Here is a 12,217-nt window from a genome sequence, read left to right on the forward strand (position 1 = left end):
CGTGCGACGGTACTGATCTGGGCATGGTAGTGCATGAGAATGACTCGATAGTACGACAAATGTTCGTAGTGTTCATACCGTTGAGAACGTAACTTGAGTGTGCCACAAAATGGACACTCATTGAAAAGGTAACGCCCATGTCCCGTGACTTTTAGCGCATGTGATATCTCTAGCTTCCATTGTGACAGCCTTTGTTTTTCGCATGTTGTGGATACCTTGAAGATTCATCTGTATTTTTACTGCCATGCAAACGCGTTTATTCTCAAATTCCACGATCGCATGCAAGCAGTTGTGTGAAGCAGTCACGGTTTTTCTACTCAGGTCTGTTTCGTATACCAGCTAGTACTGTGGTTAGATGTGTATTAAGGACTAAGCTCTTTAAGCATCAGTTTTGTGCGTCACACCAATCTTGACGAAGCCTGAGGAAAACCCGTATGTGGTTTCATCTAGAATTACGAGCGAATGTGTCGTTGCGCTAGGTGTCGTGACTGTATTGTTAGTTGTAGGTATCGTGTCATTACGTGGAATTGTGATTGTGCTTGGGGCGAGATGGCCCAAGCGGTTGGAGCGCGAATTTACTGACCGGAAGGTTCGTGGTTCGAATCCGACCTCCGCCACTCGACTTCCTCTGTCTAGGCTTGGGCAACCTGGCAGTATCCCAGCCCTCGTGCTTCCTTCAGGTGGCATGGCAGCTAGGCACCGGAAGGGTGCTACAGTGAAGGCTCTCGGATTGTGCTTGGTGTTATTCTATGCACCAAAAGGTTTTGAGAAAGATTCACTTTTAAGAGCAGACGAATCACACCGCGACTATATTCGCAATTCTTGTCCTCTGTTTGAAACCACTAAATCGATGTCGCTCATTTTTCCAAAATATTCGACATCTGTTTCAATGTACAGTATCATTTCAAGTGTGCGATTGAAATACTAGCTTCCAATAATAGATGCACGAAGTGCGAGAACCTCAGTGAAAAGAATACGGCCCTGATGCCGCGGCTGAGCCTACTTCCTGTTGTTTCTTGGTTTTACGGTAAACAGACGTGGCAGAAGTCACTGTGTGCCTAGAATTTTCTATCCATATATCTTAGTGCTATTTATCATTTAAGAAACGTTCTCGTGGTCTCCGGTTTGCGTTCAAATCAACACTCACATATGAACATAAACTACACGGAGGCTAATGGCGTCATGTCGTCCAAGGTGCCTGAAACTGCTATCGTCGCATGAAATGTTAGTTCGTTCAGGAGCGTCAGAATCATCCCTGGCAAACGATGTCAGGATTTCTCACAATATTTATGTGAACCCCATCTGCATCCTTACTTCTTACGGCACATCTACAACCGACTTGCTTGCGGAGTTCTGCAGCCTTATATCAGCATTGTCCAGTTGGCTGCGTCACATGATGTAGGTTTTTTGCCTTTCTTCACCAAGTGTTTTTTTCAATAAAGGCCGTGTGTGTTTGTAGGATGCGAACGTAATCGGTGTTTCACAAAGTAAACTCCCTCAACTGATCTGCATGAAGTCTTTATCACTATGCCCGAATGTTTAATTGCACAAGTAACGCGACTGGACCCTCAGGTGAGCTACTTTAGTTAAGGTCCCATGCAGTGTGGAATTGCGCACCGATACCGCTTTACCGCTCAGCTGGGCGCTGCTGCAGACAAGAAGCCTATCTAGCACGCGATTGGCCAAATGATCGGGCCGCTCGCCAGTCCGGCATCAGGTCGAACTCTGATTGGTCCAAGGCCTGGACCCAACAGCCAATCATGACCCAGCGTCTGTCGAATGCCGTTGCCTATGCTGCATCCAGAAGGCGTCAGAATTTACCGAATGTTGTCGCTGCATAACATCTATAAACGATTCGCTGTATATGTTTTTGACCTGGTTTTGGGTGCTAATACGCGTTGTGTACCTTTGATGGTTATTTTGACGGGAACGCTAACTTGGGAGGTTCAGACTGAGAATTAAGCTAACAAAATACCATTATTACACAGAGAAATACTTCAGCGTATATCTTGTCGGTTTGACTTTTCAGTGGGTGCACATCACCTGAATACAATGTATAAATTGGCTGTGTACCTGCCTTTCATGATTCGCTTAGTCCTTGCATCGTACGCTGAGTGAGCAGGGTTACAGCACTTTCCGTGGAATTTCCCGAAAGTTCCGCTGTCCGGGGTTTGTTAGGTCAGATCTTGGTTATAAACAATAGGGGCTATTGACATCGGTTCGTCGCCATATCGTACAACGTTTCTAGCCAAGCAGACATGGACACCACCTAGAAACCATCCCGTAAGGCTGCCAGTTCGGACGCCGCTCGTCCCTTAGTTTACAGTAGTGTGGTATCACTACGGAAACTATAACCCTTCTAGACTGCTTTTGACATGACATCCTCAGTTTTAATGAATGCCCTCATGTTCTTAGGCACTTGCGGCCACCTTTCCAACTACATGTTTTACGAATCCCGTGGTTCTAGGTCATACCATCACTGATTCCCAATCCCGATCCCAATGATGCTGTATCGCAATCGTGTAACAAAAGAACCCGCATTAAAGTCTAATATGTTCACCCCCTTTAGATTCAATTTTCGACTCTACTAGTCGTGCAAATCAGTCTTGAAGGTTCTTGTACTCTGCTTCTCCTTCTATTCTGGGCCCGCGAGACTGACCAGTGGATTGAGGGGCAAGATACCACACTCCCCCCAAACAAAAAACGCGGCCACCCCATGTCGCGGTTTGAGCTCCGCTCCGTCAACGTATGCGGTTTTGATCAGTTGATGACAGCTTAATTTTTTGTCTTGTTTCATCCATACTAACTCAGACCTAATGATTGTGTCATGGTTAATGAGGTGCTCCTATCCCTCAAGGACAGTACACAGAACTCTCCGTTGGAACGATATCACGGGACCCCACTCATCTTATATAAAGCTGGTAAACATTTATGGTGAAAAGGCTGTAAAATCACCAGGAAATAATGAAGCCGCAGAAAGAACCACTTGCTATTATCAGAATGTGCAACTCAGGTTGTATTCTCGACTTCTCAGATCGCTCATGGTCTTGATGCAGATTAAACAGACAAACCATTGACAAATAATGTAGCATGTAGATTTCTTAACAATTACCAGATTTGTCTTCACATTTTTCTGTATCTTCTGGTCAAGTCCTTGATCTCCCTTACACATACCGCTGTTTTTTGAAACTGAGGTTCGATCCTAATCTTCACATAAAACCCAAATGTTTCGTATTCGGATGAAGACGTGAATGCTATAGTCACTTGTCTTCGAGATGAACCTCGAATACATACATACACACTTACAATCCTTGGTAAAATCTGTAAGAACTTCGTTCCGTGGCATGATTTTCTGTCCAACACGGTCTTTAGTTGGGACAACGGATAAAGAATACCGGATATTGTATTCACTGAAAGTCCCCATTCAGCACACCTCTTCGAAAGATCTGATGTGTGCTTACTGGTTAACGGGATGATGGATGCCAATATAGTTATACTTCCCAACAAGGAGCACCGTCGAAATGTACAAATATCAGTGCTCTTTTATAAGTACTTGATGTTAGCCGTGCTCTTGCAGCAACGATACACAAAAAACAACAACCCCGTGTTTTTTTACCGTTGGTCTTTTCGGCACAATCGAATTATACTCAATGAACAGGTGACAACTTAGGCACAACTCCCTATTGTCATTGTCCGATTATTCCCTAGAATTCCAAACCGTGATGCTACTCTAATTTCTGCTTTACGTGGTAACTACATTTCCTCCCTTCAAGAATTTCTCCGACTTTTTATACGACCCTGAGCTAGACGCGGACTTTTAGCTGTCACACTGAAACCTTTAAATGAGCTTGTCACTCGCTTCTACGCAGCGTGAGCGGTAGCCATGCTTCATATATACAGTTTTCAGTTCCCAGGCGTACATCGAACTCATACATTTCTGGAATTTCCTCATAGCATTTACGCCGACCGGCATGTGTTGCGGTCGTCGTTTCGCTGTCGAACCTACCATTCCATGTTCATTGTAGGTTTCCCACAACAGAATACCCACTTTAGCGAAATACACTCGTTTGCAAACTAATTTAGTTTTGCGATAGACTCACCTGGAACCCAGCTGAATCTCTTGTTTGTGATGTTTCCAGGCGGCCGAATGTGATGCACCGGGCTGCCTCATGTTTCAGTCGCTGCGATATTCGAGATATCGCGATACATGTATATATTTGTAATGCACTACTCATAAAGTTGCTAAAAATTTGTCGACAGCCCATGACCTGGAAACATCACAAACGAGAGATTCAGCTGGGTTTCAGGTGAGCATTCAATATGGATAGCTGCTGGATGATTTATCTACCATCTTATTGTTCTGTCACTTTTACACAATTCTACTGGTCCTTACCCTGGTGGTCATTTTGGTGCTTGGTTTCCCGTTTCTGGTCGAGTGTCTGGAAACCTTCGCTAAAACGCCATGAGTTATCACTTGGGAATAGCAAGTTTAAGTTCGCCCGTCTAGTTAACCGGAACTACATCCGATTGACCACTTCAAAATGACCTGTGATCTTTGTTATTTCATATTGCTTCTGAACGTGGCGAGGAGATATCCGGCAACCTGCCACGGGTGAGTAAGCTGGTTTCCCGTTTTTTCCCTTGTCAAATGCTTGCTGAAAAGCAATCAGAGACTTTTCGCTATCATCAAGACAACCGAACGAAAGAACAGTAGCAACTCAAAACCAGTATATATTGAATTCGGATGTTTATGTAGCAATAGTCTCCGATGGCATTTTCTGACTGTGAATAGCTTTGTATCTGATTAGTCTATCAGAGCTCTTTACGTCATGTATGTCTAAAAAGAAGCTCAATTTTGCTAATTTGATTGAAGTAGCTATTTGATTCCCGCGGCGTAATTATCTAGAATCAGTCCCCGCAGCACGTGAGGGCCATTGTGGAATCCGTGTTTAGTTTAGCTAGCCTTTTCCGGTGAAGCGGTTAACCTTCAAAACAGCATTTGTTTGCACATGTTACAGCAGCAAGTGTCCTTTTCGGTAAATAATTGTTGAACCCACGTTCTCCAAGTTGGTTAGGTCACATTGCGTTGTATGGGATCACGGGTTCTTTGGAACGCATGACGAGGTAGGCTGCTCACATGAACCAATCTCAACGATTTCGATGGGCTGCTTAGGGAGTACTGAGGTTCTCCTATTCAGAACAAAGTACATCTGTGCACTTGTGTACAAGCGTACAAGTCTGAAGCATTGTATGTCTCATGTTTTACCTGTCTTCTTTATGTGTAAGGCAATGAAACAGTGGAATTGTGTCAGAATAATATATTTATGTGTAATCTCCATGTTTGTTTAAACCGGTTAGTCCACGCTGATGTTCATAGTGGTGAAGGAGTATTTTATGTGGGGCTAAGGCATCGTTTGCCGCTTCATGCAATTCCACGACTGATGCTTGTCTTACGAACGGTTTATCCCATAACCTCAAGCGGCAACTTGCTATTCGATGTTTCTAGATGGAGGTAGTTAAGTGGTAGGCCTTTCCCTAAGTCTTGCAGCGACGAATTTCTCAACTTAGTTGCTTGATTCATCCCAGTACTGTTTGCAGGGTAGAGCCCTTGTCTTTTCTTTCTCACATGTATTTTACTTCCAGTCCGCTTCATTTTCCTTCGCATCCTCTTGATGATGACACTTCTCTCTGGTCAAGCTGTACTTTTTCTATCTCTCAATTTTGCTTATATACAATAACGACAAAATAACACTTGCTCTTATCAACGATCCATTTGTTCCACAAAGTGTCTCTTCAAGTCAAGTAATTCTATATCCAGTTTCTTACCTGCGCGATATTTTTAAGGGCATTTGCTTAACCATTCCTGACTGTGAAAATTGATGACAACTTTCGATGCGTTAGGTTTTTGAACCTCAGCTTGGTTATTCGACCCATACCTATGTGCAAGAAAATAATAATTGCACTATCAGGCACGCCAGTTAATAACTTTGTTAGAAGATGGCGAAAACGTCCGTTCCTGCATTTGACTACCGTGGTTTCCACCAACTCAGAATTAAAACTGTCCCATAAATGAAACCATATTGACTTTCATTGCAAAAAACTCTCTGGAAATACAGTTACATTTCTCCGTTGTTGTTGCCTAGTACAGTTTGCCTCAACACCCTAGAATACATGCTCCGAACGCTTTTGTAGATCTTACAAAGATTCCAGCAAGTCCGTATGTTACCCGATGGAAGTTCTAGACCGACTCTAGAGAAGTCACTCGTTTTCAGTCATAAGTATTCATTGATGTCTTCTCCACAGCTTTTTGAATCGGTTCGAACAGGATGCATGCCGCTAACGTGATCCGTACAACTCTCCAGTATGGGACGTAAAACGTGTGTATTACTCACAAAGCGGGCCTGGGTGGACAAACAACTGTAACTGATAAACTAAATTCGTTGGTGCGAAACTTGCGTACATAGTTCTGATGGGTAAACTGTGATAGACGGAGGCCTCGGATTTTTAGAAGCTCCCAGAACTCACCATTTTAACCTACTGGATGCAATATAGTCAACAGCGTGAACAGATGATAAATCAGCCTAGCGGACTGCGCAACGCGATTCGAACTGTGTGGCTAGTTCGTGGTTCACCGTCACTGTCGCATCATAAGTAGTGATTTGTGATAGTTGCAAGCTATATTTTCCTTTTGATACTCTCCCCCGCTCGGATGATTTACATCACTCTAACATTGTGTTCGCTACATTCTGGTTCTGATATTCATTCATACATTGTATTTTTACAGGTGAAAGAAACTGTATTCTTCAACGCTGTGCTGGCCCCCAAAGAGTCTCGAGCTAAATGGCGAGCTACATGTGTGTGGAAGGAGAGCGATCCGCTGGCAAACTACTTGCAGCGTCTTGCAACAAGAGGTCAGACCGTGGATTCCGCATCCGATGAGAATTCCGATTATCAGGACGATCCAGATTCCGGGCTGGATAATTCGGAGGAGCACCCACATTCGAAACCATGCATAAAGTACCTGTTTGACGAAGTCAGTGAGGCATTTGACCGTTGCGTGAATGCGTTTGCCTCAATCCGCTTGGCAGAGGCTTGGGAAGTCCAACCTAAGCAGACTTCGACACAATTGCCAGATGAGGCTCATCTTGGACAAATATTGGCTGATGGTCCTTCAAGCGCTCCAAAACCATCGTCTAGGTTGGGCGAGTCTCGATCTGGTTGTAGCAGTCCTGTTTCGGAACTGAGCACACTTTCTGGAATACCCAGCATTACTGGTTTCGCAGATGGATGCAGTTCAATCCGCACAAGCTCATCTGTTCCTCTAAGCGAGTCCGATCCAGACCGATCCCGTTGTGTATGTTCATGCATTCTTGGCACTGATGCATTCGCAACACGCCAAGTGACCCAAACATCAGTCTCCACACAGACGCTTTTCACCGGAGACATTATGGCAACCAAATTATATCATGAAGATGTGGGAACTGTCGTTTAAATCCTATACTGTTGCCATATCTTCCGAAAGGGTTTTCATTGTAGTTTAGAACGCATGAATGGTTGAGTATGGCTTCTCGGATTTTTCGCAGTTATGGTCGATGTATTGTGTTCGTTAGGCTTTCTTATTATGTTTTTCCTTATTCTACATATACTACTCATTACCCGCATGCATTCAGATCCATAGATGCATGCTCCATGCTTTACTAGTTTCGTCGAACACTGCGAGTTTCCTTCTAACCCATGCACATGTATCCACATCTGCACCTGCTTTCACCTACATTAATTACTCCGGCTGTGATCCCATCCAACCGATACTACGCTACCCATCCGAAAGGCTGTGTTTTTATCATATCTTTTTTGTTCGTAAGGATTGTACTTTTTATCCACTATACATGACCTTTTTGTGCAATGAAGAAAATTAAATTTTTATGTTCACCTCTTCTTTTGGCGTTCAGTAGTCTGGGGAAGTCCGTTTCATGATTGGTGATACGTAGAGAGAAGTTACCAAAAAGCTTGTCCACGTTTGCTCCGGTAGAGGCAATCTTCCGAGACTCTTTGTAATTCCACAACTTATTATCTTACCAGGGATCCTCTAAAGATGACAGATTTAGAAATCCAGTACTTTCGTTTTGAATTTTTCGTCAGGTTATTTCCTGGGGACACCATACGGTAGCTAATAGTTTGTTTTTTAGTTGTTTGTCATTCTGTATGACATTTTTGCCAGACCTAAACAGGTTCTTGCATGTTCCACAGTTGCAATGCGGATTAAAACTACCGGAGCTGTGAAGTAAGGTTGCACGATGTACGGAAATTAAATTTGAGTCTGTTTCTGAAAGATGTTGGACTGATCGATTTATCGTGGGCACCGGTGACTTTTGTCGTTTTTCAGCAAGCGCGTTGTTCAACGAACGATCTCGTTTATACTATTTTTGACTTTTGTAATTGTATGCGGCCGACAGACATTGAAATCCGGTACATTCCGTTATGTACATCTTCCTATTTTGATGAGATGGACAAAGGGGACTGTTGTCCCAAATTTAATGCCTGCAAACTTCCTGATAACTTATAGTCTCGTACTTTTGCATTTTTGGCTAAAAGCCGCATACCACCCTAGCGTACTGATCTAGGAGACGACCTGGTAACCGCTTCGTAGACGCGCGTTGACGAATCACTATGCCTTAGTCGCTCATATGCAAGGTCGTTGAATTCTTGGACCATTCATTCTGGCTAAAGTGAAAATGGTCGAAAAAAATTGCAAACAATCTTATTCCTGTTAGACGCTCACGGAAGACTGAACAGGCAGTAGCAAAGTAACTGAGTGGTCGCGAGTTCAGGTCACGCCAATTTCGTTGGTTGTTAGTCTGCTCGTTGCCCACTCAACAACCACGACGAACCCGAACGAACAATATTTCGGCACACTGTCCATACTAACTGTTTATAGTCACGTATGTGAGTAATCTGACAGCTAAACGGACCAGTCTTTTTTAAGGACTCGATAACTACTCCTCACCATAGATGCACTACTTTCGCTCTCTGTCTCAAACGAACGATTTCATAAATGCAAATACACGGAAGGTTCGCAGTTGCCATCAAAAGCGCGTTGCTGATATCGCCTTATACAACTGATCACCTCAACGATCAAGCCAACGACCAGTTGCACAACTTGAGCACAGATATCTCCCTTTTTTGGGTAAGCCAGCTTGTCGGCTTGATCAGATGAAGAATGCGTTTTACTGCTTTCCTTTTGGTAACAGATGAATTTCGAACAACTTACCGTTTCTGGTCCCTTTTCGCGAGAAACATTGGTCCGTAGACTGAAGAACGCAGCTGAATATTACAGCCATAGACAGTGGTGGTCATGCGTGCTTGGTTGCCAGATACGCTGAACTATAAGGACGAGATTATTGTCAAGGGTTATCAACCCTGTCGTAGTGTCATATCATTTTGATTGTTGTTTATCTGTTAAGTGTCACTGACTTTTCATTTCAGCTATTGCGTATGCACATGCATTGCTGAGGTAGCCCATGTCCCAACACCTGCAGATCGATTTCCGTTATTGCCTACTCAGGCGTTTACCCTATACTCTTATGGATTGAGAAGAACTATGTAGACCTCCACTATGACAGTATCTACGAAATGTCCCTAGATTATGTGTTGGGCTTTGCTCCAAAGCGCATGACTGAGCGGACGTAGCATTTTCTCTTTTGTTCCTTGCGAGCAGCAATGTTTTGGAACACTACAATTTTATCTGCACGGTTTTACTACTGTTGTGGCTTTTCTAGTGTTAACTGTGATATACAGGATGGCCCAAAACTGCCGTAGTGAAAAACCTAGGAATTAGATTGATCTAACAGACAAACATCAGTGTCTTGTTCTCTAGTTCCCCTACCGTTCTTTTAAAGGGGACGTTGAGTGTGTTCTTGCGTCCTTAACCGAACACTAGATGTCCCTGATATTTTCCCGTGTCCACTATCTACGGCGGTCCTTGCTTGCACTTATCTCTGCTGACGGTTTCACTTCGATCCTTCACTTCAGCGGTATCATCATCACTGTCAGCTGTAATAACCGCGTACTCGTCGTACAGTGGTTGTAGCTGCCGCAGTTTCGTTCACCGATGATTGAGGGGGGGGGTAGGTAACTGCGCATTGGAGGCGGGAGCTGGTAAATTGGTGCATAAATCCAGCAGTGTCAGTGGGCTGTCAAGTGGGGGGAATGCGAAAGGAGCTATGCATTGAGGGCAATAGCTTGGATGCATGAGTGCCGTTGATGGCGCGACCGGGCCAGGTCTGACAATGTCTCTAGCCATTGATGTGGCCCGTCTCGGGGTCCCCATCCAGGAAGACGACAATAACCAGCGCAGCTGAATTTGCCGGTAATGGTTTTCACACTTCGCTTCCAAGTCGTTGTTTGACCGCATCTGGCTCTCTTCCACCCTTCACGTGGTTGGGCGAAAAGAGTCCTTCGAGGAAATCGTTCGACTGGCCTACGAAGTACGTGGCCAGGCCAGCGCAACCTATGCAGTGTGATCAGTTCATCTATCGAGGGTGAGTTATTTCTCCCGAATACCATCCGACGTACTTAAGCATTGCTGATCCGGTGTTCCCACCAGATTCGGGCAATGCTCCGAAGACATCGATGGTCAAACACTGAAAGTCTTTTGACGTCCTCAACGCGCAGCGGCTAGGTTTCTGATCCATAAAGTAATATGGAGCGCACCACAGCATTGTAAACTCGACCCATGACAGAGAAGCTGATGTCACGCCCACGCCACAGGTGACGTAGGTTCGCAAAAGCTGCTCTGGTCTTCCCAATCTGGATGGAAATATCATCTTTCGCGAGATCACCGGGACTGATGCAGCTGCCCAGGTAAACAAATTTGTCTACTGCCTCAATCGGTCCATCTGAATGCATGAGGCTAGGGTTCGAGCCGACCCTATCTTGCAGTAGCACTTTACACTTTGCAGCTGTGAGGCGCATGCCGAACCGCGTACTCGATGTCTGTGAGCGGAAGCCCAGGGAGCACTTCGACCTCACAGGCATTAGAGGCCGGTAGTCAGTCTTCCATGATCGTACCAACGACGAAGTTGAAGAGGAAAGGTGAAAAAAGACAGCCCTGTCGGATACCACTTGATGTGATGAACTCAGGAGAAGTCTTCCCGCAGACCTTTACACGGCCGCGGGAATTGGCATACAACGCCTTAAGGAGGGTCAAGGATTTGTGGGGGATGCCTTTGCTCCGCAGACACTGCCATAGTGCCTGACGGTCCACAGAGTAAAAAGCAGCTTTCAGATCAAGAAAAACAACCATTGTTGGTTGCTGGAAGCAGTGTCGCTGTTCCAGAATCTGTCGGAGGATGAAGGTATGATCGACACGAACTCTTGGAGCTTGGTTTTCACGGATCTGCCTCTCTCTGTGTTCAGTCAACCTTCGATGGCACCTTCGATGCCACAGCTAACAGGTTGATGCCACGGTGGATTTCACATAGCGTCCGCATGCCCTTTTTGAAGATAGGGATAACTGTCGACATGTCCCATTCTGCAGGCACTTTCTCTTCGTCCCATATAGCACCAATAAGCTTTGTCAAATGGGTCACCAGGGATTTTCTGCCTTATTTGAAGAGAGCTGGATACAGAATGTCCGGTCCTGGTGCCCTCTCGCGTTTCAATACGGCAATTTTTGTACATTTCATTCGCCCGTATGCATTATCCCCACAATACGTGTTGCAGGAGGCCAGCTGAACTACTCTTCGAAGTGTTCGGCCCATCTTTCCATTCGACGTTTTTGCGAGTGAATTATTGGGCCAATTTCCACTTATCGCTTCGCTGACCGTTTCTTTCCTAGGGCCAGTCGATCGTATCGATTGATAAAGGTTGCGGCTGTTTCCCGTTGCAAAAGTCTTCTCCATCTCCCGAGCTTTCGATATCCACCAGAGCTCTCGGTCTTTCCTTAGACTCTTCACCATTTGGCGTTTGAGGGATTTTCGTGCGCCGTCAAACACGTCACAAGCGGGTATGGATTTCCTGACATCAATCATGGATAGCGACGTCGACGATATCCAGTGATCTTGTGGTCGAATTGGAGAAGTCGGGCAGGCAGCACTGACATTTTGCCACTCACATTTTGCCAAGCTTCATCCACATGTTCACTGCCACCACAGTATTGTTTTACTGTGGAGAGTTGTTGGGCTAGCTCAGATCGATACTGTTGAGTAATGGCAGTTCT

At 44.9% G+C, this 12,217-nt stretch overlaps 1 protein-coding gene across 1 annotated transcript in view; it reads left to right on the forward strand.

Annotated features, from left to right (window-relative positions):
• T265_03866 (hypothetical protein) overlaps positions 1-7,898 on the forward strand; it is a gene marked incomplete at both ends in the record, with an annotated part of 27,025 nt that extends 19,127 nt beyond the window's left edge. The window contains one exon of the mRNA XM_009168447.1: positions 6,785-7,898. Within this exon, the coding sequence (XP_009166711.1) occupies positions 6,785-7,492 (708 nt within the window). The remainder of the gene's footprint in view (positions 1-6,784) is intronic.
• Positions 7,899-12,217: the final 4,319 nt, after the last annotated feature.

Source organism: Opisthorchis viverrini, assembly GCF_000715545.1.
Source record: "Opisthorchis viverrini unplaced genomic scaffold opera_v5_57, whole genome shotgun sequence".
NCBI classification, from domain to species: Eukaryota; Metazoa; Platyhelminthes; class Trematoda; order Opisthorchiida; family Opisthorchiidae; genus Opisthorchis; species Opisthorchis viverrini.